At 53.4% G+C, this 24,748-nt stretch overlaps 1 protein-coding gene across 5 annotated transcripts in view; it reads right to left on the bottom strand.

Annotated features, from left to right (window-relative positions):
* Window positions 1-24,748, bottom strand: part of ATXN10 (ataxin 10) — a 127,822-nt gene that overhangs the window by 18,985 nt on the left and 84,089 nt on the right. For all 5 annotated transcript variants that reach the window (XR_008556684.1, XR_008556685.1, XM_054719634.1 and 2 more), the window contains exon 10: window positions 2,411-2,474. Coding sequence is in view for 3 of the 5 variants with exons in the window: in XM_054719634.1 (XP_054575609.1) it covers window positions 2,411-2,474 (64 nt within the window). In the remaining 2 variants the exon portion in view is untranslated. The remainder of the gene's footprint in view (window positions 1-2,410; window positions 2,475-24,748) is intronic.

The raw sequence follows: 24,748 nt of genomic DNA, 5'->3' as shown, positions 1-24,748 counted from the left end.
CAGGCCTCTCTGACATGCAGCCTGGAGCTCCTGGTCCCCACGGGTGGCCAGTCAGTGCCGTGGGGTGTCCAGAGGCCGCACACGCCCTCCCCTCCCAGGGAGGAGACTGACGGGCATGACCCGGATGACCCAAGACGGAGGTGCTGTTATTAACTGGCATTCACACCACAACTGCTCCGAGTCCAAGCTCACCCAGACACCTACTGCTTTTTACACAAACGACTGAAACTAAAATTCACTAAGAGCTTGCCTGTTGTTAATTATCTGAAGAGGTTAAACCAAACAAATTTAAAATAATATCATCGCCAAGCCGAGCTTAATGAATTTACAGAAGAAACAACTCTTGGGAGGAACTTCTTTTGGCAAAACACACACGCACACGGCACCAGGCCACTGTGCCGATGCCCGTTCCTCCTCACTCGGCAGAAACAGCGCGGCGAGCGGCTCCCAGGCTTCTGGCCGTGGCCGCCGGACGATGGAGGTGTCCCCGCTGACCAGGACCGGTGGCTGGGCAGAGGGAGGAAGCCTCACCGGACGTGTGAGGTTGGGACATTGGTAAGACACAAGCCAAATGGTAACGGGGAGTTAGGTACACGCCTGACACTCAGCAGAGCCTGTCTAGAGGTTACGCTTAGGTGACGCCATTCAAAGCCATGAGAATGCTCAGAGCACAGTCTCCCCATCGCCAGGTTCCCAGGGGCTCCAGCCGCGGTCGCTTCCTGCCCGGATGACGGCACAGCCTCCTGCAGATTCCGTCACCCCACGGCCCAGAGAGCGCCCAGGAGTGAGCTCCTGCGGCCTCTGTGCCTGCGCCTCCCAGGGCTGGCGAGGAGGCAGTGCCGGCCAGTGACTCGGAAGCGGGCACACGGCACACACCGCGCTCAAACCCGGCCTGACGTTGGGGCAGGTGGCCGGGACTCGCAGCGCATTGCTCACCGCGAGGGGCAGGTGGGACAGGGTCTGCTCGGGCGCTGCGGGAGTAAGGAAGGGGGAGTGTGTACATGCCCAGCAGGACCTGAGGTTCCTGAAAGAGCTGAGGGAGGGAGGGAGGAGGGAGCATCTGGGGGAGCCGGGCGGAGCCCCGCGAGCTGGCGTGCTGTGGGCGACAGCCTCCCAGTCATCTGGTCTGTGCTAAAAGCTACACCACGAGACGAAGCTTGTCCCATGAGAGGGCAGTCCGAGGGCCATGGAGCAAACCTGGGTGCGTTTCTCCTTTCACAAGAAGCCCCTTTCCTTGCACCTGCTCGTTCCCTGCTCTCCTGGGCAGAAAGCGTCCCTCTCTCCTCCCCGGCCTTGGAGCTGAGCCGGGTCGGAGCTCTGCAGAGAGCACAGCCCGAGCCCCAGTCACCATGCGACGGAGCCGGCTGCCTGCCCGAGCGAGAGGCTCTGGGCCTGTCCCCCTGAGGAGCCATGGCTCCGCGCTCTCTGAAAGGAGAGATCTCTCTTCTGATCAGACAAACGACAGGCTCTCTAGCACAAGTAAGCACTTTCCGTCCACTTACTTTGAAACACGTGATTTCCATCAGCTCCTTTTCTGTTCTTTTTTTAAAATATATTTTTATGGATGTCAGAGAGGAAGGGAGAGGGAGAGATAATCCATGATGAGACAGAATCATTGATTGGCTGCCTCCTGCACGCCCCCTACTGGGGATGGAGTCCACAACCTGGGCATGTGCCCTTGACCAGAATCGAACCCGGGACCCTTCAGTCCACAGGACGACATTGTATTCACTGAGCCAAACCAGCCAGGGCTCCTTTTCTGTTCTTGACAGAAACCACAGGGAGGGATTTTACTTTAAAATGCGCCCCCCCCCCCATCTCCTCCATCCTCGGACAGCTCCTCACTGTCCCATGGGGTTCCACTCTCCAGTCCCCACGGCAGCCGGTCTGCCCCTCCACCGCCGTCAGCGCCAGGCCGTGCGGAGAAGGGCCAGGACGGGCTGCGTGTGCCCCTCACCAGGGCGGCTCCAGAACTTAGCTTCTCTCTCAAACCGAAACGGGCGGCATGGGCTCTGGGGTTCCTCGTCATTGCACGAGACCTGCTTCCTACAGCGCCACTCCTTGGGGACACGAGTGCCAGACACCCTGGAACACGCCTGGATCACAGGTGAGGACGAGAGCCGGAGCCGCGGCTTCAGTCCCAGAGGCCACAGGCCAGGACTTGCCAAAACAAGAGCCCGGTGCCACCGCCGCGTCCTCCCTGTAACTCCCGTCCGCCCGGGAAGCCCGGCCACCACCTGCACGGGCTGCCAGGGGCCGGTCCAGCCGCACCGAGAAGGGGCTTCCTTCTTAGGAACAAGCCCACGGGAGAGCAGGCAGCTCCTCAGCACAGGAGCAGCAGGGCGGGCGGGCGGGCGGGCACGCCGGGGCGCGGGCTGCGGCCTGCAGCGGGGCTCCCACGCAAGGATACAGGGGTTGTTGTCGTCCGGGCTGCAGCTGTCCAGGATCAGGGGGATGGCGTCCAGCTCGTTGACCTGCAGAGAGGAGAGCACGGAGTTACGCACGCAGCAGCCGGGGCGCCGGGGACCACGGGGATCTGTCCGTTTTCTTTCCCTCCTCGTCGCTATACTGTCTGCAGTTATCAACCCGGAAACAGTTAACAACAGGCAGGTGAACAAGAAGTGGTCCTTTTCCTTCCCCCTTTCTCAAAACCGCGGGCGACGGGGAGCCACACAAACCAGGATGAAAGCAGATCGCTTTTCCCAGGACAGACCCAGCTGGGCCTGAGGCGACGACAGTTCACCAGCCGAGCAAGTGAGTCCCTCTCCTAAGTTCGGAGCAGGAAAAGCTGCTCGAACTGGATTCAAAATCCAGAAGCAACAGGGAACAGGTTTGACTAGGTTTTTTAAAAAGGCAAATGAAAACTGGAAAAATGACTCGTAAGATATCATAGGCAAAGGTTTATTATTTTAATACATAAAGAACTTCTAAAAATTGAGAAAAGACCAACAATCCAATAGAAAAACGGATGAAATACATGAACAGAAACGACACTGAAAAAATAAAAAAGAAATGCAGGCGGACCATAAAGATATCAGAATACGCTCAACTGTGCGCAGTCAGGAAGGCAGGTACTGCCACGCCGAGGACCAGCCGCAGCGGTCAGGGGGCAAACGCCGGCTTTGACACAAACTGCGGGAGGCGGACAGGGACAGGGACAGGGACAGGGACACGGAGCGGCGCCGGGCAGACAGCACAGTCCTGAGCTATTTACCCTTTTGGCCAGGACAGCAGGTAAAATACACACCGTGGTCATGTGAAGTTATGTTTGCACAGGTGACTCGCTGCAGCACAACCTATATCTTTATAAGTTTTATTGAGATTATAATCTTCACACCAGAAAACGCACCCTTTTAATTCAGTGGGTTTAGTATATTCACAAAGTGTGTCGTCGTCACCACTCCCTAAGTTTAGAACCTTTCCATCCATACCGCCCAGCAGCCACTCCCTCCCCCGCTCCAGCCCTGTCTCCAGGGATGTGCGGGATCCGGAGGTTTCACGCCATCGGAATCACAGCACACGGCCTCCTGTGCCCCTTCCACTGAGCACAGCATCTGAGTCCCGGGAGGTGGCGGGCGGAGTGCTCCGTCCGTGATGGCTGGACCACATGCCATTGGTGCTGTGGATGCACCACATTCACTTACCCACTCACCTGGCGACGGGCACTTGAGCTAGTTCCACCATCTGGATATGATGATGTCTGTGAACGCCCGTGGACGTGTTCCCGAGTGGACACGTGCGTGTCCTTTTCTTGGCGATGTACCTGGCAGCACAGCATCACTAGGATTTTAGGCGGCTCCGCAGTGAACATTCTGAGGAGCTGCCAGACTCTTTCCAAGTGGCTGCCCATTTCCCTCCCCCCAGCCGCGGGCGGGGCTCCCCCTCCCCCTCCTCGGGGACAGCTGCTGTGGCCTGCCAGGGTAGCCGTCCTGGGTGTGAGGTGGTATGTCATTGTGGTCCATTTGCACGTCCCTGACGACTACTGAACGGTTTGGAGCGGGCAACATGGTAACAAGTATCGCGGAAAGGCCTCCGCTGCTGCAGCCCCAGCGGGCCAATAACCAGGGCGCGACGCCGAAGACTCCAGGTGGCTGGGGCAGCGCATGGAGGCCACCCGCGTGCTGCGGAGGGACGGCCGGACATCAGAGCACGCGAGAGAGCCCGGTGCAGGGTGGGAAGTGCGAACCTCTGCTGTCCTCCCGGAGGCACAATAAACGGGCTTCTTGTGTCCCAAACACCACAACGGCTACATGAAAGCAAGGCTGCCCAGAGCGCAGAGCAGAGGCCGATGCGGAAGACACAGGATGGAGGCCAGCCTCTGTGAGTGCACCTGCTTGGACACTTCTGGCTTTGGAACCCTGTGCATGTTTTACATAGTTTTTTAAAATTAAACTTATAAAAACAAGTTAATCTGACGACACACAAAAGGAAGAAAAGTTACTTCACAGGATTAGATCGGTACTGTGACTTCACATCTCGGTGAGATGCGCCCTGAGCTCACAGACCCCACGGGACCTTCCACGCACTCGGCCTCTGAGCAGGCCGCGGTGGCACGGCTGTCTGGACCGTTATTTCTATGTTCAGGCTAAAGCAGCGGGCAATTCATCATTAGGAACCAAGCTTTTCAGCATAAAAACGTTAATTTTACATTTCAATTGGAAACGGTTAGCGTGCATTCCTGATCGATTTTTCTTTTTCTAAAAGCCTTTGCTCCCGAGCTGTCACTCCCTTCGGAAAAGGCCCAGAAGCTGCGACAAGCGGCAGGATGGTCGCTCCGCACCAGCTGCGCGGTCACAGAGCCCCCGCCCCGGAGGCCGGCTCTCCAGTGCCCGTGCGACCTGCCGTCAGGGAGGGACACACCCACTTCCTGCCGCTCCTGGAGCACCGAGGCGGAGGGGACGAAGGTCTGCAACAGGCACTGCAGGTGCTCGGGATGACAGCGCTGGGGCGCGTCCCTGGCTCCACGCACAGACCCGGAAGTGAGCCTCCGAGTCCAGCGAGCCACGTAGCGACGAGTGCGATGCCGAGGACTCGTCAGTCACCGGACCCTCAGACTTAGTTTTCTCATCTGTAAAACGGAGATGACAGGCCCAGTTCCAAGGGTGCCTGCGTACGGCTGGCGCAGAGGGACTCTCACGGTGGCCGTGTCCTGCGCTCACTGCAAGAAATCCGGTGGCCACAGCGAGGAGGGAGCGTGGCTCCTGGACGCCGAGAAACCCAGGGAGACTGGCCCACAGCCCAGGACACAATCCCACTGGGAATTAGGCAAAACTGTACATTTATTTTTAAAACCTGGTTTCTTTTGAGGGGGGTAAGGATCCAGGACCTTTATTCAATGCAAGAGAAACATCTCATTTTCCTGGGGGGAAAGAATTCTCAGATATGCTAAACGGGTAAGCTGTTCTTTGGAGGAAATAAAATCACCGCTGAAAACTGACGCTGAAGCAAGCAGGAAGGGATGGTCACACCAGGCGTGGCGGCACTGGGTATGCTTCCCTAGTCAAAGGCTTGTCATTCACACCAATGAATTAGGAAAGGAGACAGATAAATTCTTATAGAACTTCATTTAATGTTATAACGTAAGTGACCTATGACAAGCAGGTCATTTAAGAATGACACAGGGCAGCCCTAGCTGGTTTGGCCCAGTGGATAGAGTATCGGCCTGCGGACTGAAGGGTCCCGGGTTCGATTCTGGTCAAGGGCACATGCCCGGGTTGTGGGCTCCATCCCCAGTGGGGGGCTGTGCAGGAGGCAGCCAATCAATGATTGTCTCTCATCATGGATGTTTCTGTCTCCCTCTCCCTCTCCCTTCCTCTGACATCATTAAAAAAAAAAAAGAAGAAGAAAAAGAAGGACACAGGGCAAGGTCACGAGGAGAGCAGGGCAGAGCGGAACCCTCGGGAGTGATGGGCGCACGGTGATTACAGCTCAAGTTCACTGCGGGTGCGGAGCTCACGTGGGGGCAGGGGCGAACAATTAGGGAATTAACAAGTTTCCTTCTGTTCGCACTTCATAAAACAAGTTGTTTTTTCACCCAGCGTGTTGGGAACCGATGCCAACCCAGCGATGAGTCATGGCGGCAGCTCACATCAAGGAGCCGAGCTCAGTCAAGGCCTCCCCAGCGAGCGCATCCCGGCAAGACAGCCCACCCGCCCGAACACACGCACGTTCGCCCCTGGAGGCAGGTGTACAGGGGGCAGCTGACGGGTTTGCTAACGGTTCTCTCCCACCTCGACCTCGGAGAACGCACCTGCAAAGGCGCAGACCCCCCCCCCCCCCCCAGCTCCTGGGGCCAGGCGGTGGCTGAGAGGAAACAGCCTCCTTGTTCGGCTGTTCTCCCACCAACGGAACCGAAGTCACACCAAACCCGGAGAGGCACGGCCCCGCGGGCCCCGGCCCCGCGCACACAGGGACGGAGCCTCACCCCGTCTGGTCCACGTCTGAACACAGCGCCTCCAACAGCACAGACGGAGGGTCCCCGTCCTCGCGCTGACGCGGGTCCGAGGTGGCGTGGCAGGGCCGGCTCCTCTCGGGGACGAGGCGTCCTCAGACATGCCCGCGCCGGGCGCTGCCGGACCCTCTCGGGGCATCACCCCGACGCCTCTGCACCTGCCCGATGGCTCCTGATGGAGCCTGTTTTCAGGGCGTGGGGCCCCCACCTTTTGCAAAGTGCTCTCCAAGTCTCTGCCCACGGTTACTCTGAGCAGCGAGTTCCTCAGAGAACAGGACACGAGCCCTTGGCAGCCACACGTCGAGTGAATACTTCCTCCCACTATGGGCCTTTCCTTTCATTTTCTCAACAGTGTTTTCTAAGACACTAACTTTTCCATTTACTGATTTATTTTTTTTATTTTATTTATTTTTTTTACAGAGAGGAGGGGAGAGGGATAGAGAGTTAGAAACATCGATGAGAGAGAAACATCGGTCAGCTGCCTCCTGCACACCTCCCACTGGGGATGTGCCCGCAACCAAGGTACATGCCCTTGACCGGAATCGAACCTGGGACCTTTCAGTCCGCAGACCGACGCTCTGTCCACTGAGCCAAACCAGTCAGGGCCTAACTTTTCCATTTAGACGAAGAACGATTTTCCAGTTTCTACCACGCTCAGCGCCCGGGGCAGCTGACGGGGCTGAGAGCCCTCTCTCTGGCGCTGGGTGCCCTGACCAGCTGAGGAAGTTCCTTTCCCCTCTCCATTTGCTGTCCATTTTCATTATGAATGTTAAATTTTGTCAAACGCTCTCCCTCTACTTACTGAGATCATCCTATCTCTGTCCCCCTTTTCTTCCGTTAATATGTGGTCATTGGTGTTTGATTTTGTAATGTTGACTCAACAGTGCCATCATTATTAGCAATGCACTTCATTTTATATAGTACACGAATTTATTAGTTAATATTTTGAAAAAATTGTTTCTGCTCATGATTCTGTTAATGTTTGTTTCTGTAGCTTGTTTTTCCTGTAAGGCTTTGTCTGGACTATATACAGACAAATGCACCGCTGGCTTCATCAAATGGGCTGGAAAGTATTCCCTCCTTGATTTTCCTTCTCAGGTGATTCATAACTCACCACTGAAGCAGTGTGTGCCTGGAGATTTGGTTGTGGGAGAAGTTTTTAATGACAAATCCATTTTCTAAAATGTCGGCGATGGAGATTTCCTATTTACTCTTGATTTGGTGCCAACGCTGTGACGTGAGGACTCACTGGAGACGACTTCCTACACCCGCACGCTGCCAGCTGGACACGCCACTGGGCGTCTGGGCACCTGCCGCCCTCATGCGTTCACTTCTACACACATTATACACCTCAACATGCGTTCCTGTCATAAATGCATCAAAGAGCCAATCATGTTTTAAACAACCAAAAAGTGAGGGGAAGGCCTTTTATTTTTACCCACATATTTGATTTCTTCGTGTGGATCAGGCTCACCTTGTTCGTCCTTGCACATTCATTACAGCACATTCTGCCGGCAAATTCTCTTTCCCTCTGACCGTCTGGGAATCTCTTTATTCTGCCCTCATCGTTTTTGAAAAATATCCTGGCTGGCTGGCTCCGGAATGACAGTGTCTCCTATCATCTTAAAGCTGCCACTCCGCTGAGTCCTGTGGGCACTGTTTCTGAGAGAAGCCTGCTATGGCCCATCTTTGTTCTTAGACTGCCCGGCAGAAGTCAGTGAATAGAGGAGCAACACAACAGGAAAAATTAACCCAAACCAGGAGCTTAAAGTTCTCTGTAAGTATTATTAGAATTTTACAAATTCTGCAAAGACTGATGAAGGAAAACAGACATCGGTTTTAAAAGAATAGAATAAAAAGAGAAAAGTAAGTATAGAAACATAGATAAAATATCATAAACTTTACAAAAAAACCTGAAAATCTAAATGGAAGTTATTTCTAAGAAAAATAAAAGATGTCAAAATTGACACAATGAATAAAAAGCCTGCATAGAATGAGCATTTAAGCATTTAAATTTAAGTAATTTAAAAATAGGAACATGACCAAAGACTCTCTAACAAAAACAGTCAGACCCAAACAGCTCTCCAAGTGGGTCCCCCAACTCTTTAAGGAACAGATTCTCCGTCACGCACGTCAGCTGTCCAAACAGACAAAGAGGACGTTCCCACCTCCCGGGAGAGTTTCCTACGTGGCCCCCAACCCAGGACAAGGCAGAGCACGCACACACAGGCTTCTTACTTCCGTAGGCCCAGAGGCACCAGCCACTGACGTGCCGCACAGTCCGTCACGACCTCACTGTAGATCAGAAAGCCGCCGATGTCACCTTCCTCATTAATGGACTGACAATGACCTCGATGTCACGGGACAGGGTGATGTTTAGCGCCGCTTTGTGATTGATGTGGGGAAGCACGGGGCTCGGGAAGCCTGTCAGGAGGAACTCTGAAAGGCCGGGGCCTCCGGGGGGAGCTGTCCGAAGGCGACCACCCTGCCTTGACTTTCCCAAGCAAGTCAGAGCCCCGGGGTGTCTCCTGGAACCGTTATGCGTAGTCCTGAGACGTCCTTGCTGGAAGGACACTGCGGACGCGTGTGTCTCTCAGGGTGCTTGCCTGCTGAGCGTGCCTAGTTCATTTTAGCTCAGGCTGTCGTCACAATGAAAACTCGAGGAGGCAGGCGAACGGGCTGTTGGGTTCCTCCAGCCAGGCAGTCCCTTAGCCTCTCTCCCACAGAACCGTGTCAGAGTCCTCGTTCATTCGCCGCTCAGGCTCTGCTGGCCACCCCGGCAATTTAATTCTCAAGAGAGAACTGTTTAAACGAACGAGGCCACGTGCCGGAGGCGGCAGAGGGCTCCCCGAGCACAGGAGACCCCGACAGGCTTGCTTTCACGTGGGCAGCGTCAAAGGGCTTTGTTCAAAGCGAAACGTTAGCTGTGTACGCGGGCGGGCTGTCCTGCTGAGATGCCCTCTGAACACCGGGCTCAGACTCACGAGGAGCTGAAGGGCGAGCAAGTGCGGGTGTGGCTGTCGGAGGAGCGCCAGGCTGACGGGGTGGGGAGGAGACGTGCTCAGGGGACAGGCACGCGGGTGTGAAGCAGGAAATGCTGAAACTGCGGAGTGACACGCCCGGAAGGGAGATGCCAGGGCGCCGAGACTAACGCTGTGCAATGAACGAGAGAAGGCGTCCATGTTTTGGTCTGGGTGCCACGGAGCTCAGCTGTGAGCAGGCCTACACACCCAGGAGGGGAAGAGAAGCCTGTGGCTCGCTGGAACCTCCACGCCAAGGACAGCGAGACCCAATGCCAAGGCCACCACCTGCCACGGGCGCACTGCAGCCCCGGGAAGCCGAAGCCAAGACCCTCCCGACGCTGAGGCCGCAGGCTTCCCGCTGTGGTCCGCTCGCTGGCGGAGCCCCCGCTGCCGAGGCCACCGGCAGACCCGGGACAGGCGCGGCCCCTAACGGCGGTCAGGCTTCGGGAGGGAGGAGCAGCTTACACCAAGCCGGGCCCTGCTAACCGGCTTCCTTCAGGAAGTGAGGCACGTCAGCGACTCGGACCCGGGCTCCTGAAGCCCCGCCAGGCTGCGGCTGCGGCTGCTCGAGGACCCGGCCCGAGCAGGCCCAGAGCCCCCAGTGGCGATTGAGCAGAATGAAGGTCGAGAGAGCAATTTCTTTGAATTTTAGCTCATATGGGCAGAGCACTTGACTTTAATTTAAAATGAAATGTCATCTTTCGATTTTAATACTTCCCTGGGAATTTGATTAATGAGATAGAATTAATATTCAAATATAGGGTATCTCTTGTGGGCATCTTATTACTACAGTGAATTTAGGCCTTTCACTGCAGTATCTTAATATGGAATGAATTCTGCCCTGAGGTCAAAGTGATTTGGGGGTTAATTTGATTCATGTATTTGTCTGACCCACTTAAGAGTCCCCTGGGGGCACACTCTCGCCTCCCAGCAGGGGCCCAGGAGAAAGGGAGAGCGGCCGGCCCGGGGAGGGGCCTCCAGAGGCGGGAGGGGTCCCGGTGACCGAGCTCCTCCCCGAACCAGAAAGGACGCGGAGGCAGAAGCCGCCGCCCGCTGAGCTGTGGACGGAGCGGAGGCCCCACTGCGCCTTGGCTCTCGCCAGTGAGGCCTCGGTCCCAGCTCATGGAGCGTGGGGTGACGGTCCAGGCACACACGTATGTGCATGTATGGACTGTAAACGCTCCGCAGGTGGCCCAGTGGGTAGAATATAGCCTTGAAGTCAGGAAAATAATTTAGATTTTTTCCCAGGTGTAAAATGAGCCTCAAGGTTTTATGCAGGTGAATGGAATCCTCAGTCTGGCTGTCCAGTAAAGAGAGGTCAGAGCCGAGTGGTGACACGGGCCAGGCCCCGCTGGTGGCTGTGGGGACAGGAAGCAGGCCGATGTGAGATGCCGTTAAGGTTCAGCGGGAGGAACTGCTTTCTAGACTGGGGGCGGGAAGAGAGAGGACGTGAGATTCAGGCCTGCTGGGTGAGGCGGCCTCGCCTACTGAGGCAGAAGCCAAAGGCTGGTGAAGGGGGGACTCCAGAGCACGGCTGTGGACCTGTGAGGGGCGACATGCGTGGAGACATCCAGGTGGACGCCAGCCGTTCTGTCTTCTGTTTCACACCAAGAGAACGGGAGCAGCTCCCTATATCCCTGGGCTCGAGAGCCCCTCTGGAAGGCACCTGCACACGGGGTCTCCCCGGTCTCCCGGGGGTGGGCGGGGACAGCAGGGCTCAGGACAGGCCCCAGGCACCGGGCACTCAGGTCTGCGGAGAGGGCTCCTGGGCTCCTGGGCGGCGCTCAGTAACCGTGGCGTCAGCACCGAGTGTCCCTCCGTCAGAAGGTGCGACAGGAGCAGGTCGCCGCAGACTGGCAGCACCCCTGGTTCCAGAGTAAATGGGGGGGTCTCTCCTGAGCACGTAACCGGAGTCCAGTGGGCGGGAGCCACCGCTCACGTCTGTGCGGAGCCGAGTGTCGGGCCGCCGAGCTCAGCTACGGCCCCGCGCGTGGCCCAGCGGGAGGCGGAGCACCGCGGCGGCTGGACAGGCCTGACCGCCTCCACGCGGGAAGGAGGCCCGGTGTGATCAGCGCCCTCGCGCCAGCCTGCCCCACCTTCTGAACACCAGCTCGCACGACGCCATAAAGCACTTCTGAAAACACACCACTGAGTCATGTCAAAATATACAGGGAGGCGCCCAAGACGGCTGCGGACGGGACGGCAGGCTGCAAGACAGTGTGAGAGGAAGGAGAGTGCGGAGAGTCTGTGTGAGGAGGGACAGCTACCTTCCACGGACTGCTGGGGACTCGCAGACCGGGCTCCCCTGGCCAGGCAGCCTCGACTGCTGCCGAAATCTCTCGTGGAGCAGCCGGCTCTGCAGCACAGACCACGCCATCTGGAAGGGGAGAGCGGCTGAGATGGAAGCCCAGCCTTACCTTACCCAGGGAGACCTCAGATACCTCCCGGGACCCCACAACCACAACGCCCCGGGACCAGCTGCGAACCCACGAACACCGAGACTCCAGCCTCCCCGACTGCAGTGCCTAAAAGGTCTGTCCAGGGGGAGACAAAGCGGCGCTGAATAGGTGGACGGGCCCTGTGCCGTCTCACAGAGCAGATGAATAGCTGAATCGAACAACATCCGCCCGGAATCGGCAAATTAATCACAGCTGGTGAGGCAATCCATGGATGGGAAGGTCAGATATCCCCTGGGGCAGTGATGGGCAACCTTGTGAGCCTGGTGTGTCAAACTTCGCCAAAAAACTGAGCATAACTCGGGTAGTGCGTCACTTCGAGGAAAAAACATTATTTCGCAAATGTTTCATCCTCGGCATGCGGCCGCCTGAGCGGCCGTGTGTCATCAGAAATGGCTACGCGTGTCCGTGCTGACACGCGTGTCATAGGTTCGCCATCACTGCCCTAGAGAAAGCTCTGCCTCCTCAGACTCATCGGGGTGTTTGTTGTTTCGTTTTTTGGATTGTTATTTGTGTTTGCATGCGTCTCTGGGGGGTTGTTATTTGCATTTTCTGGATTAGTTGTTGTTTACTGGAGTTTTCTCCCCGTACATATGTATATTTCTTTATATATATATATATATATATACATATATATATATATATATATATACCTTTCCCCCTTCTTTTTTCTTCTCTTTCTTTTCTCTCTTACATTTTCTCCTTTTCTCAATATCATTTTTGCACTCTTCTCTTCCCTAATTCTCTGGTGGTCACCTTTATTTGGGGTTATTAGTATCGTGAATACATTTGTGTTTGGTGCCCTGTGCGTTGTGTCTTGTCATGTTGTATTTTGTGCCTTTAAGTCAACTCAGGAGAGAGAGCCAGACACCCTGAGAGGAGCGATCATGGGGAGACAAAGAAACAGCCTGCATACGAAAGAAAAGGAGGAATCACCAGAAAAGGAAGTAAACAAAATGAAGGCAAGCAATACGTCAGAGAAAGAATTCAGAGCATAAGGTTGCTGAAAAGGATGGAAGACAAATTGAACAACATGTGTAAGAACCAAGAGAAAATGAAGAAGAACCAAGAAGAAGTGAAAAACGACATCGCTGCAATGAAGAACTCAATAGAAAGCATCAACAGTAGACTAGAAGTGAAGGACCACATCAGTGAGCTAGAAGACAAGGTAGGAAAAAATACCCAAGCAGAGCAGCATCTAGAAAAAAACACCTCAAAAAACAGAAGGAGAGCCTAAGAAAACTTTGGGACAACATGAAACGAATCAATATCTGCATAATAGGGGATCCAGAAGGAGAGGAAACTGAGCAAGGAATAGAAAACCTGTTTGAAGAATAATGACAGAAAACTTCCCTGATATCGGGAAGAAAAAACTCACACAAGTCCAAGAAGCTCACAGAGTCCCAAACAAGATGAACCCCAAAAGACCAACACCAAGGCACATTATAATTAAATTGGCAAACACCAAGACAAAGTAAGAATCTTAAAGGCTGCCAGAGAGACAGAAAGTTACCTACAAGGGATCTCCCATCAGACTAGTGACTGATTTCTCAACAGACACATCAGGCAAGAAGGGAATGGAATGAAATATACAAAGTCATGCAAAGCAAGGGTCTGAATCCAAGAATATTGTACCCAGCAAGGCTATCAATCAAAATTGAGGGTGAAATCAGGAGCTTCACAGACAAAAAAGGACTAAGGGAGTTTATTACCACCAAACCAGCAATGCTAAAGGGTCTGCTGTAAAAAGAAGAAATAGGAAGCGAAGAAGGAACACAGGGGTAAAGAATAAAAATGGTGACAAATAAGTACCTATCAATAATAACTTTAAATGAAATGGATTAAATGCCCCAATCAAAAGACATAGGGTAGCTGAGTGGATAAGAAAACATGACCCATATATCTGCTGTCTACAGGAAACCCACCTCAGAAAAAAAGACGCACACAGACTGAGGGTGAAGGGATGGAAAAAGGTTTTTCAGGCAAATGGAAATGAAAAAAAAAGCTGGGGTAGCAATACTTATATCTGACAAATTAGACCTCAAAGTGAAGGCCATAATAAGAGATAAGGAAGGCCACTTCATAATATTAAAGGGAGAAATTCAACAAGAAGATATAACTGGTAAACATATATGCACCCAATACTGGAGTACCCAAATACATAAAAAAACTTCTGGAGGGTATCAAGGGAGAGATTGACAGCAATACAGTCATAGTAGGGGACTTTAATACCCCACTAACACCACTGGACAAATCCTCTAAACAAAAAATCAGCAAAGAAACATCAATCTTAAATGACTCACTAGACCAGATGGATTGACATCTTCAGAACATTTCACCCCAAAGCCACAGAACATACATTCTTCTCAAGTGCACATGGGTCATTTTCAAAGATAGACCACATATTGGGACAAGGACAAAGTCTCTTCAAATTCAAGAAGATAGAAATCATATCAAGCATCTTCTCAGATCACAATGGCATAAAATTAGAAATCAACTACAATAAAAACAATAAAAAAATCAAACACCTGGAGGCTAAATAGCATGCTATTAAACAATGATTGGGTTACCAAAGAGATCAAAGAAGAAATTAAAAGCATCATGGCAACAAATGACAATGAAAACACAACAATCCAAAAATCTATGGGACATAGCAAAAGCAGTCGTGAGAGGGAAGTTCATAGTTCTACAGGCCTACCTCAAAAACAAGAAAAAATGGTAATAAATTATCTAATCCTACAACTCAGAGTTAGAAAGAGAGCAACAAGAAAAGCCCAGCTTAAGCAGAAGGAAGGAAATAATAAAGATCAGAGCGGAGATAAATGACATAGAGACCAAAAAAAAAATAAAATAAAATCAATAAAACCAAGAGCTGGTTCTTTGAAAGGATAAACAAGATTGATGAACCTCTAGCCAGGCTCACCAGGAAGCAAAGAGAGAGGACCCAAATAAACAAAATCAGAAATGGAAGAGGTTAAGTAATAACCGATCCCACAGAAATACAAACGACTATGAAAAAATACTATGAACAACTCTATTCCAACAAAATGGACAACCGAGACAAAATGGACCTATACTTAGAAAAATACAAGCTCCCAAAATTCAATCAGGAAGAATCAAAAAACCTTTCAGGCCAATAACTACCGAATAAATTGATGCAGTGATAAAAAATCTTCCAGCAAACAAAAGCCCTGGTCCGGATGGCTTTACAGGGGAGTTCTATCAAGCATTCAAAGAAGAACTAAAACCTATCCTCCTCAGACTATTCCAAAAAATTCAAGAGGAAGGCACACTCCCAAGCTCTTTCTATGAAGCCAGCATTACCCTAATCCCAAAACCAGATAAAGACACCACAAAAAAAGAGTACAGACCAATATCCTTGATGAACAGAGATGCTAAAATCCTTAACAAAATTCTAGCAAATCGATCCAGCAGTACATCAGAAAGATCATACACTATGACCAAGTGGGATTTATTCTGGGGATGCAAGGATGGCACAATATCTGCAAATCAATAAACATGATATATCACATAAACAAATTGAGAGGTAAAAATCACATAGTCTTATCGATTCATGCAGAAAAGGCATTTGACAAAATCCAACACCCTTTCTTGATAAAAACTCTCAGCAAGGTGGGAATAGAGGGATCATACCTCAACATAATAAAAGCCCTATATGACAAACCTACAGCCAACATCATACTCAATGGGCAAAAACTAAACTCATTTCCCCTAAGAACAGGAACAAGACAGGGATGCCCATTTCACCACTCCTGTTCGACATAGTACTGGAAGTACTAGCCATAGCAATCAGACAAGAAGAAGAAATAAAAGGCATCCAAATAGGAAAAGAAGTAAAACTGTCCTTATTCGCAGATGACATGATACTATACATAGAAAACCCCAAAGACTCCCATCAAAAAACTACTAGACCTAATAAATGAATTCGGCAATGTAGCAGGGTACAAAATTAATACCCAGAAATCTATGGTCTTTTTATACACCAATAATGAACTCACAGAAAGAGAAATGAAAAAAGCAATCCCATTTACCACTGCACCCAAAAAACTAAGATACCTAGGAATAAACTTAACTAAGGACGTAAAAGACCTGTACTCGGAAAACTACAGGACACTGAAAAAAGAGATAGAGGAAGACATAAACAAATGGAAGAACATACCATGTTCATGGATTGGTAGAATCAACATCATTAAAATGTCCATACTACCCAAAGCAATCTACAGATTCAATGCACTCCCCATTAAAATACCAATGGCATATTTCAAAGATCTAGAACAATCTCTCCAAAAATTCATCTGGAATAAAAAAAGACCCCAAATAGCCACAGCAATCCTGAGAAAGAAGAACAAAGTTGGAGGGATACCAGATATCAAGATATATTACAAAGCCACAGTTCTCAAAACTGCCTGGTACTGGCACAAGAACAGACATATAGACAAATGGAACAGAACCCAGAACCCAGAAATCGACCCAAGCCATTATGCTCAATTAATTGACAAAGGAGGCAAGAGCATACAATGGAGTCAAGACAGTCTCTTCAATAAATGGTGCTGGGAAATTTGGTCAGATACATGCAAAAAAATGAAACTATATCACCAACTTACACCATACACAAAAACAAACTCAAAATGGCTAAAGGACTTAAATGTAAAACCATAAAATCCTACAAGACTCCATAAGCAACAAAATAGCAGACATATGTCGTAGCAATATCTTTACCAACACAGCTCCTAGGGCAATGGAGACTAAGGAGAAAATAAACAAATGGGACTACATCAAAATAAAAAGCTTCTGCAGAGCAAAAGAAACCATCAACAAAACAATAAGAAAGCCCACTGCATGGAAGAACATATTTGCCAATGATATTTCCAATAAGGGTTTAATCTCCAAAATTTACAGAGAACTCATACAACTTAACAAAAGGAAGATAAACGATCCAATCAAAAAATGGGCAAAGGACCTAAATAGACACTTTTCAAAAGAGGACATACAGAAGGCCCAGAGACACATGAAAACATGCTCAAAGTCACTAATCATCTGAGAGATGCAAATCAAAACAACAATGATGTACCATCTCACACCTGTCAGAATGGCTATCATCAACAAATCAACAAATGACAAGTGCTGGCGAGGATGTGGACAAAAAGGAACCCTCCTGCACTGCTGTTGGGAATGCAGACCGGTGCAGCCACTATGGGAGACGGTATGGAGTTTCCTCAAAAAGTTGAGAATGGAACTCCCATTTGACCCAGAAATCCCACTTCTAGGACTATATCCCAAGAAAACAGAAACACCAATCAGAAAGGATATATGCACCCCTATGTTCATAGCAGCACAATTTACATTAGCTAAGATCTGGAAACAGCCTAAGTGCCCATCAGCAGATGAGTGGATTAAAAAACTATGGTGCATCTACACAATGGAATACTACGCCACTATAAAAAAGAAGGAACTCTTACCATTTGCAGCAGCATGGATGGAACTGGAGAGCATTATGCTAAGTGAAATAAGCCAGTCAGAGAAAGATAAATATCACATGATCTTACTCATATGGAGATATAATGATCAACATAATTTGATAAACAAGAATAGATCCAGAGACAAATGGCAGGGGAGAGGGGGGTTAGAGAGCAACCAAAGGACTTGTTTGCACTCATATTAGCATAACCTATGGACACAGACACTGGGAAGGTGGGGGCTTGCCCGGGATGGGAATGGCTGGGGGTGGGGGTGGGGGGGAAATGGGGAAAAGGAGACATATGTAAAACTTTAGACAATAAAACAACAACAACAAAACACACACCGAGTTCCTGCTCGCCCCCTCACTTTGTGGTCCTGGCACAGCCTGCCTCCTCCAGCTCAGCTTCCGGGCCAGGAGCTGCTGGAAGCTTTGTCGGGGCGCAGGCCTCCCCATCACAATGTACTGCAAACATCTTTTCACAACACCTGTCGCCCTGAGCTGTGACATACTCTCGCCTCTCTGAAACAGAAAATTAAAATCTGTGTTGTACATCTTTTATAAGAAAAATAAAACTCACTTGTGCTTTAAAAAAAAATAGTTTGGATAATCCAACACTAGATACCGCAGACGAGTGTAAGCGCTCATTCCCACTGGACTAATTTGTGAGCGATATGGATATTCCCTTTCACCGGGAAGGAGCTCACTGTAAGTGGAAATGCAGTGACAAGGTTTTCTCTAACAGTTACACGGATCGCCCTGGCCCCTGGCTGTTGGTTGGAGCGTCATCCCGGAAATCAGAAGGTTGTGGGCACAATCCCTGGTCAGGGCGCGTACAGGAGGCAACTGATGGATGTTTCTCTCACACTGATGTTTTTCTCTCTAAAAATCAGTAACAAATCATATCCTCAGGTGAGGATTTAAAAAAAAAATTTAAAAGTTACAGTGATCATTGGATTTGTCCTCGAATCATTTTTCAGGGTAACTTCTTTTAGAAGCTTATTACTGAAACCGAATTATACTGTGGGCTGTGAAATATGCCAACTTCTTATCTTGTTCTGCTAAAAATAGATAACAATAACACAAGATACACATACAAACCCACCCAACTAAGCTGAATAAGAAATATTTTTATTTCAGCCGACTCCTTCTGTCCCAGCCCAGGCCACAAGGAGAGCAGACGGGATGGAAAGTTCAACCTCAGAAAGACTGCCGGCCGTGCTCCCAGGAAGCAGGCTCCCTGCGTGCCCGGGGTCAAGGGTGCTGGTCTTGGGGATGGAGAGGGAGCGGAACACCATGGACCCCCCATCTCCCGAGCCCTCTGCCCTCTACGTTCGCGGGCTCAGGGGCAGGCACGGGGTAGAACAGAGGGAGGTCAGCTTCGGGCCAATGAGAATCCCGGTCCCGAAACCTCACCGAGCCCAGGCTGGGGGCTCCCTAGGATCTGACCCCTTTCTTTTGAGGCCAACGCGCCCCCCGCCTTGAAGGGGACAGCTCTATCCATGCACCCCTTGTCTTTTTCCTCAGACCGAATACATTATACACACATGTTTTAAAAACATGGGATCACTGTCAAATGTACACTATCTCATTTTTCCATATCATAAAAATTCTCTGAAAAAGTGGGTTTTTTAAACGGTATCTACAATTCTATTCCAATCACTGTCATTTACTTAACCTTCACCTTCCCAGGACATTTGAGTCACTTCTGAATTTCAGCCAACAATATAATGAGTATCCTTACCAAGATGTTTTCACTCCATCACTGATGACTTACTTTGGAGAAATTCCCCAAAGCTACCAGATGCAAACTGTTAACGTATTCGCCACACGTGCCAAGCTGCCCCGAAGGACTCTCCCAGCTTTCTCCGCCCGCAGGACGGCCCCTGCCCTTTCTCCTGCGCCAGCGCCTCCTCCAGAAGCAGCCATGGGTGTGGGGCTCGCTCTGCCTTTTCTCTAGAAGCGGGGCACTTCCCACCGCCCGCGTTCGCGGCGGAGATTTTGGGATCAGGCCGGAGGTTTGGGGATCAGGCCGGAGGTTTTGGGATCAGGCCGGAGGTTTGGGGATCAGGCCGGAGGTTTTGGGATCAGGCCGGAGGTTTGGGGATCAGGCCGGAGGTTTGGGATCAGGCCGGAGGTTTGGGGATCAGGCCGGAGGTTTGGGGATCAGGCCGGAGGTTTGGGATCAGGCCGGAGGTTTGGGGATCAGGCCGGAGGTTTGGGGATCAGGCCGGAGGTTTGGGGATCAGGCCGTGGCGTAAAGCTTGCTGAGCAGCTAACACATGCGCAGAGCTGCTCTCAGAGCGCGAAACCAGAACAAGGAAGAACCCGCCATCTGCCCGACAGGTGACCAGACGTGCAGGCAGGAAAGCCCACAACCTGTAGGACAAGCCTCGCCCAGCTTCCCGGACCGACTCGCAGCTCCTCGGTGCCCCCATCGGCCTCGGCCCACAGCGTCACTGCAGGGACCGTGAGAGCCAGGAACAGCCGCCTTGTTCAGAGCCGGCCCGCAGCCCCCGGCCTTGGCCTTCCAGAGAGCCAGCCCGCGGAGGGGCCGGAGCGGGAAAGCACCGAGAAGCGTGTCGTTCCCCAGTAGACCCGGGAGTGGCGGATTGGAGCTGTGCGCGGAAAACACAGGGGCTTTTCCAGAACAGCAGGGCCGGCCTGCTGAGGTCCCCCGGGACAGGGACAGTGCGATTAATACGAAGGTTTTTAGTGCAACCACATACTCCAGGAAGACGAACCACCCATTTTCCTGGAGCGTCTGCATCTGAATTCGGTGCAATTTCCTCATGAATTCTTCCCCCAGCAGATAAGATCTGCTTAAATAATGAGCGAAGCGAGATGGTTTTAAACAAAACTGGTCTATTCTGCTCTCCAGACTGAGAAGATGATGAGTGCCCACGTGAGGGGGAAATGCCTCCCACGGGGGGCGAGTGGGCGCCGCGGAACCCCCTCGCTACGCCGCACCCCTGCTCCCACGGGCCGGCGGCCGGGCCGAGGCGGTCCCACAGGCGAGCTCCCCGGGCGGAATGTGGAACACCCCCGGGAGCCGGCCAGGAGGGGGCTGAGGCGGCCGAGTGTGTCCTCCTCTAAGGGGGCCGCACCCCAGGCGCAGCCCCGCCCCGGCTCCCGGCTCCCGGCCTCTTCAGCTGCTGCACAGCCGGGGCGGCAGGAGCCCCGAGCAGGGCCGGCTCTGCCTCAGCCCCGGGAACGCAGGAGCCGCCTGGCCCGGCCACGGGGGCGGAAAGCCGGGCCCAGCGGGGCCTCCGAGAGGACGCGGCCCACACACCTGGCCCGGCGAGCGCCCAGTGAAACGGCCGGCAGCGGCCCGCCCTGTGCTTCCCCTCCCGGCCGGCGGCATCTCCGGGGCATGTTTGTACACAACGTGACACTCACTGAACCACAAGGAAAAGTGAGGGCACAGACCCCCTTTCCCACCGCCGTTCCTTTAAGGCAGTTTATTGAAGCAAAACGTGACACGCTGACCAGTGATCGGAGGAGCCAGATGAGACCTGTTTTAGGCAGAAGAGGAAAACACGGATCCGGAAGTGCATTTATCGCGTGCGGCGACTTGAAGCCTCCCCGAGTCCCACGAGGCGTGACGAGGATGCAGGAACCCCAGAACCCCCGTCCGCAGGGGAAAGAAGGCGCCCCGAAAGCTGTCGGCACGTCTGCGCCCACACGCAGCGCTCTGCAGACAGTAACGCACCGGCCAGCTCACAAGACGCGCGTCCGCCCGGCGCTCGGGTGCGGTCCCCACCCCGTGCGGCACCTCAGGTCACACTCCGGCCGGAGCAGGCAGAGCTCGGTCCGGGACGCAGTGCCGGGTTTAACCCGCGGGCAGCGTCTCGGCGGCCGCTGGGTGCCGAGGAGCCGGTGCCGCCGCTGCCCGCCGTGTGGCCAGGCCCGCCCAGCGTGCGCCTGGCGGGGCCTCACACACCCGGGAAGGAGCACCTCAACCCGTGAGGGCCGGCGAGGAGGGCCCCGCTCTGAGGCCACAGGTGAGCCTGGGGGCGGGGGTCCCAACGGCCCATCCTTCTGTCCCCGGCCTGCCGTCCAGGAACTGACTGCCGGCTGCGCCACACAGCAGCCCCATCCCCCCTGTCCCCCTGTCCGGGCGCAGGTCACCAGGAGGGGACCGTGTCTGTGCAGAGACGCATGCCAGCAACGCACGCTGTTGTCAGGACGCCACCTCTGCTGGAGAACGGGACATGGACACGAGGAAGGAAACACACCTTCTATGCCAACATGTTACACGCATGCTGGGTGCTCAGAACAGCTGTGCAAGGCAGGAACGGGCGTCCTGTCCGCACAGACGAGGGCGAGGCCAGGAGGGTCCTGTAACTCGGCAGAGCGCCGAGCGGGAGCCCAGGTCAGGCCGGTTACAAGTTCGCGCCTCATAAACCGCGCCCCACACAGGGCAGGAGGGCGCTCCGGTCTCCAGGAAGAGGCAGCGGCTGAAGTAACATGAAATGAGCGGGAACCTCGGGGTGCAGCTGCGGGCACACGGCCTTGAGGGGGCCAAGAGGCCAGCGAGACAGCCAGAGGCCCGGCGGTGCCAGGAGGCAGGTGGCCTCCAGGACCGACTGTTTCACAGGAGCTGCAGGCGCCGCCGAGGCAGTCTTCCTGGGACTGACGGGGTCCCACATTCGCTGCTCCCACAAAACCAGGGTGCGGGAGGGCGGGGAGAGGCGAGGCCGCAGAGCTAAAAGCGTCAGGAGCCCAGGAGCCCGAGGGGGGAGGGGGACGTGAGGCCCCGGGAATAGCGAGAGGAGCACGCCTGACCCGGCTGAGCGCCGCGCGTCCCTCCGCTCTGTCCTGAGGGCGACAGGAGGCCTTCCGGAGATGGCGGGTTGCAGAGCACACATGGATTCAGAAGCGAGTTACACGCCAAGTGCACAACCTGCAGGCGCAACGCGGAGAAGTTCAGACGCAGGACCCCCGCACCCAGGGCTCCCGCGCCCCACGGCCGGCACGCCTCCCGGTAACCAGCACCCTCACCTCTAGCAGCTCAGGTCGCTGCTGACTCTGCTGCCATCGGGGCCAGGGGAGCCACACGGCACACCCTGCGGCCGGGTCCCTTCAGACGTGGCTGCTCATCACAGGACCCAACTCTCTGCGCTGCCCTCCCCCCGCAGGACACGCCGCGGCCACGCAGCCATTCTAGTGACACCCTCTCCAGCTGCTTGCGGGTATGAATACGGCTGCATGAACATCCATGTACATGACTTTTGGTGAATATAAGTACTAATTTCTGGTATATACCCAGGTAATTGCTGGCTTAGGAAAACAAGGTATTTAACGAACGATTACCTCTTCATGCTTTTATTAAAAATGCTGGTTGATGTGGCCTGGACTAAGAAAAGGCAAGCGGTCTTAGCCATGACGAATAAAGGCTAAAAACAAGACCCCTTCCTAACGGGAAGAATGGGCTAACAGGATGACAAACATTTCCAGAGAGGTGCGCGTTTACCAAGGAAACATGACCCCGCCTGGAACCTCCGAAATCTGTAGTTCTATTTTTTGCCAAATTTGGGACCCTGTTTTTTTGAAAAATTTTCTGGCCGAATCCTCTTTCCTGTCTCCTCTGGGAGTCTGGTGACAGACCACCTATCCGAGCCCTAGTGTCCCAGGGCCCTGCCAATCTCCCCATTGGGCCGCGCCAGCACGGCCAGGGGTGAACCTGAGGGGGGGGTGGTGGTGAAGGATTAACGAAGACAGACAAGAGAAAAAAGCTGGGGCTGGGTGGGACGCTACCCTCTGATTAGAGAGACAGCGCCATGGCCTGCAAGCCGAGTCTTTATTTTATAGCCAGATTCCACGAGGCAAAGTAAGGGCGTGGTCAAGATGTTTGCAATGTTCTCACGGGTTTCGAATCTACTCAGTTACATGCACCTGAACTCTATCAAGCCCACATCACTCAGCCTCGTGGGACCACAGGTTCGGACCATAAGGTCAAGCTTGCAACTACAGCCTTTGGCTGTAACTATGCTGGGACTTGCACCCTCTCCTTAGCCCGAGGCTTGAACCTGCCAAACGCTGCAGCCGCTCTCCACACCCCACCTGCCCGCTTTCTGTCCTTGAGGCTGGGTACTTCCTCTGCCCGCGCTCACCGCCTCCTTCCTCTGTCCTCCCCTCTCCCTGGGCTGCAGAGCCTGCGGACAGATTTGCCCTAAAATGTCCATTTGGCTTTCCTTTCCATCTTCTGTTTCTCTGCTGAGATTTCCTATTTGTTCCAAGTTTCAGAACTGCTTCCTGAAACACGTCTGAGTGCGGCTAAACCCTGCCGGACGTCCGGCATCTGTGCCATCCGGTGCGGCATGCTGCCTGCCTTCATCATTGGAGTTGAGCCCTCCCGGGTTCCTGGTCTCACACCTGATTTCTAACTGCACCCCAGCATTCTGGGTGTGATGGCAGGAGGCCGGACCTTGTGCACCCCCTGCCTTGGCCAGGGTGGGAAGCAGCACCCTGTTCCTGCCACACGGGGTGAAGGTCCGGGCCCTCCCCCAGCCGCCTCTGACCCCCGAGGTGTGCGGCCGGCCGAGGAGCCCCTCACTGCTGGGAGAAGTAGTTTGACCCCCTCTTCCTCGCACACGCGCCTCCCTAACAGCTGTGCAGGGGAGGGAGGGCGCCTGGTTACGAAGGAGTGGATGCAGGTCCTGGCTCCCCACCCAGCGGGGTGAGGGGCACCTCCCTGTATCGGGGTGAGGGTTAGTCTACGCTCCCTTTGCCGATGCAGTGAGGCCACGTCTCCCAGCTGTCTGTCTAAAAGGGGGTGGGGACTGTCTACAGGTCTGTCCTGCCAAGCTGCCTCTTTCTCAGTTCCTGACCAGCTTCTGATGCTCCTTCCTTCCACCCTCACGGGTGTTCTGGGTCAACAGCTTCTGGAACATCAGCCGAGAGGAACCTGCCCTCAGGCTGCTGCTCGGTCCGAGGCCCCGAGGCGGGCTGCCTCCGCCTGGCCACCTCTTGGTCTCGCTGTCTGCTTTACAGCCGAGGTCAGGGCTGTGGCTGCGTGCACTCGGCAGCGGCGTCCGGAGGCGCATCTATGCCATCTCGATCCGGAGCCCGAAGGGCCATTCTCAATGTGCTGTTTCCAAGACGCCAGCGGACTTCCCTCAGGAGAGAGGAGGAAGTCAGCGCCGCAGGTTGGATTTCAGAAGGAAGACCAGATGCACTTGTGCAAACAAAGGAACGACAGTTAATGTTTACTACGGCTTCACCCGCTGCTCACACCCCGTGAACCACCCGACTTAACCTCCCGAGAGCTCTGAGGCAGGCACTGCTGCTGCCCTGTTTTTCCAGGGGCAGGGGGCTCACTCCGGCCCAGAGCAGG

The sequence above is a fragment of the Eptesicus fuscus genome, chromosome 7, assembly GCF_027574615.1.
Source record: "Eptesicus fuscus isolate TK198812 chromosome 7, DD_ASM_mEF_20220401, whole genome shotgun sequence".
Classification (NCBI taxonomy): Eukaryota; Metazoa; Chordata; class Mammalia; order Chiroptera; family Vespertilionidae; genus Eptesicus; species Eptesicus fuscus.
Note: the sequence above shows the minus strand (reverse complement) of the source record. Positions and strands in the feature narration are given on the sequence as shown.